The following is a 3,497-nucleotide window of genomic DNA, read 5'->3' on the forward strand; positions in this document are numbered from 1 at the left end:
TACAAAATATATTTATGTGGTTTTGTCTATAGGTATGTGACGGACACTAGGGAGGTGTTTTAGAAAAATATATTACTATACAGTATATCGAATTATTGCATTTTCAGTATTTTTTATTTATTTATGCATTTTTGTTTAAGCTGATTTTTCTGTTTTTTATTTAATTTTATTATTTAAGTTAATTTTTTTTTTTACATGATTGTGTGTTTCAAACTTTATTATACTTAGGATATCTACGAGAACCCTGCTCGGACATATTTCTGTAAGTTACAGGTCTACAATTAAAAAAAAAATAATTTCATGAAAAACAGTGTACCGCTTTTGGTACGGAAATCTAGACATCAGTGAAACGTCCAGGTGGTTATTAGCATCTGTGTGTCTGACAAACAGTTGGAATTCAGTTTCAAAAAAGAGTTAAAAAAAAGGAAAAGCAACCGTATGGCTAGAAGGAACATGTCACATCCAGAAACTGTGCTGCAATCCCACCACACCTGCAACCCCTTAAAAAAGCCAGAACAATGTGCTTCCCAACCATTTCCATACAATTGAATACGAGAAGTTGGGAGCACAGTTGAGCATTCGGTACAATGTTACAATCTGAAAGTGGCCTTATTATCCTGCTTAAGATGTTTCATCCTTGGAAACATATGTCCAGAGGGTACCGCAAAACCAAACTTAGGGAAACATGGGGAACAGTGCTTCCATGAGAAATCCATAGGAATAATTTTTTAACAATCCAATTTAGCACCCTCTCACCCCAATGCAATGAAATGGTTCATTTTGTGTTAGCTATACTTTTCTCCATATATAAATGCCAAATCTCAATGTTTTGCAGCTTTCTTTTGACATGTTTGTAAAAAAAAAAACATAATGATCTTTTTGTCACAGTACAATAATGTTGGAAGCCATAATATTATTTCATATAGCATTGTAGGTCTTCCTGGCCTGTTTACACTGCAATTAGAATTTCATCTTTTTCTCTTTGTACATCAAAGACAAATTGTGATCACAGTGAAGAACTCATGCACATTTTATTTGAGAAACTAGAACTCTAAAGGGTTTACCCATTTGTATACTTATTTGGTAAATAGGTTCTGTTCCTAGAATAAATAATAATGTGTAAAATCTATTGGAAATTTTGACTATGGTACTTTAACTCACTCATGTCCTTAATGTGTGGTAAATTATAAATTGGTCTTTAAGCTGATACCCTCTATGTTTCAGAACCTCCAATTTACCTCTTTTTTAATGTCGGGGAAGCTACAAAGAACAGAGTAATCACAGCCGAGGGTATACTGTTGCTGTTCTGTGCCATAATACCTGGGACATTTCTGCTGTACAAGGTATGTTCAACACTATTGGAATAGGTTCTGATGAGTAGTGCAAATCACCCATCCTGGTGACTCCTGGTGGGTGCACCTTGCTTGGTAGCCCCAAGCACGATGCAACATTTGAACATTTGGCAACAAGTGGCAGCGGGCAGTTAGCAGTACTCACCCAAATATTACCACCTCCATTCATTCTCTGTAGGCAACTACAGGGGAGACGCTGCATGTAAACTTCCCAAACACTGGCATTGTTGCTGGGTATGAGGAAGTGATGGTGGTTCTGCAATCTCATGTGCTGACAATAACTTTGTTAAACGGACGACCATGTGCAAACCAAAAAACCTGACTGGCTAGTTATGCTGCTGTCCCTTTCCTGTGGTCTGAGTCATGCCGCTCAGGGAGACAATATAAAAACAGAATCAAAGTACTTATATTAGCGGCATCTAAAACTACAGAAGATTTATTTCTACTAAATACACAACTATTCACTCATAAATAATTCAGTACAAATACCAGTGACCAATGTCCTGCCTCTTCTTCTCACAGAAACGCTTTGAAAATCTTAATTCACTGTCTCTGAAGCAATCAGAGGGGGAGAATCTTTATGAGGTAAGTGAATTCCATTGGTGGATCTTTAGTTTAATAAAAAAAAATATCTATTATATTAAAATATATTTTTATTCCCAAACCACAGGGGCTAAATCTGGAGGATTGCTCCATGTATGAAGACATTTCCCGTGGTCTACAGGCCACCTATGAGGATGTAGGCTCCCTGCGGGCTGGTGACATCCAACTGGAGAAGCCTTGAATGGAATCACTGGTAGGACAAGCTGAAGCACAGAGAAGTTTGCATAAAATTGTCCATAAGAAGCAATCATGTATATATTGAAGCCTCACTGTGTAATTGCTATAAATTCATAAATGCCAAAAATGCTATATATGCTTTGCTATAAATCATTATGTTTTTCAGCTTTGTATTTCATGGTTTGATTCAGCCCAAGATAACCTGCAATTGCTTCAAATTTGCACAGAGGGCGCTATAGTTAAAGCACTCATATCACATTATAAAGATTTGTCTATTAGTAGCAAACTTTATTTAAGATAAGTGATCAAAATGTATTGTTGTGTAATGTCAATGTAATTTGGATGAGTGAATAAATGGTTTATCTTTCTACCTTCATGTTGGTAAATTTATTGTGTGAAAAAATAGTGGCAAGATTTTAGGGAATTCTCCTACTGCCTAGACTAGTCATTTTTAACCAAAGTTCCAATAAATCCTGGGGTTCCTCTACAACATTGTTTAAGGATTGATCGCGACCTTTTTAAGGATTAGGGAAACCCTTGTAATAATTTTCAGGGAACCGCTGCTATATTACTATATGCACAGCGCACAGTATTGTGGTGGTCAGTGGGAAGAATGCCTCTTAAAACCCTGGCAAATGGGAAGAATGTGACCATTACAGATAGCCAAAATGGGTATCTGCATCACTTAAACTAAACTGAAAGGTACAAATTGCTTGTTGGCCGACCCCCAGCAACCTCTGGAGTACCTCTAGTTGAGAAACACTGGTCTACAAATTGCCAAGGTTCCCTGAGCTGTGGCTCAGTAATAATTATAATATGGTGCTGTCATATTTCTTGGGCCAACAACACTTTGCAGAGGTTCCTGCATGAAACCACTGACCACACTGTTTGTACTGGCAACCAATGCAAATATAATTTTCCTATTAGAGAAGGGCTCCCCAACCTCTAAAAAATATTCCAAGGGTTCCTCAGGGGAAAAGGGTTGGGAAAGGCTGGCCTAGAGTTTGAAACGGGGTCACTGTCAGTTAATATAAAACAGTTGAAATCTGAGTGCCCATGCACGGACACCAATGTTGGACTTCTTCTGATCAGTTCTATGCTCCTCCGATCCCCAGGCAAGCCTAGAAGCCGCTACAGTAAAGCAGCTACTATCAGGCACCCAAAAGATCGGTAACCATTTCTGCACCTGTCAGTCAGCATGGGAAAGTCAGGGAACAAACAGACCTCACGCTCCAATCCCAAACTCCTCTCAGGGAATCCAAAAAGGCGCCAGCACAAGGGATCCCTCTGAACAGTGAGTCACAGGGCAGGGGAAACCATGGCTTCAAGGATTCCGGTCCTGGGTTGGAGGAAATCATGCATACT

General features: G+C 38.6%; 1 protein-coding gene across 1 annotated transcript in view; it reads left to right on the forward strand.

The window, feature by feature from the left end:
- CD79A (CD79a molecule) overlaps positions 1 to 2,506 on the forward strand; it is a 10,932-nt gene extending 8,426 nt beyond the window's left edge. Inside the window, exons 3-5 of the mRNA XM_072426330.1 lie at positions 1,225 to 1,343; positions 1,875 to 1,937; positions 2,023 to 2,506. Coding sequence (XP_072282431.1) covers positions 1,225 to 1,343; positions 1,875 to 1,937; positions 2,023 to 2,136 — 296 coding nt within the window. The 3' untranslated portion in view covers positions 2,137 to 2,506. The remainder of the gene's footprint in view (positions 1 to 1,224; positions 1,344 to 1,874; positions 1,938 to 2,022) is intronic.
- Positions 2,507 to 3,497: the final 991 nt, after the last annotated feature.

The sequence above is a fragment of the Pyxicephalus adspersus genome, chromosome 11, assembly GCF_032062135.1.
Source record: "Pyxicephalus adspersus chromosome 11, UCB_Pads_2.0, whole genome shotgun sequence".
Lineage (NCBI taxonomy): Eukaryota > Metazoa > Chordata > Amphibia > Anura > Pyxicephalidae > Pyxicephalus > Pyxicephalus adspersus.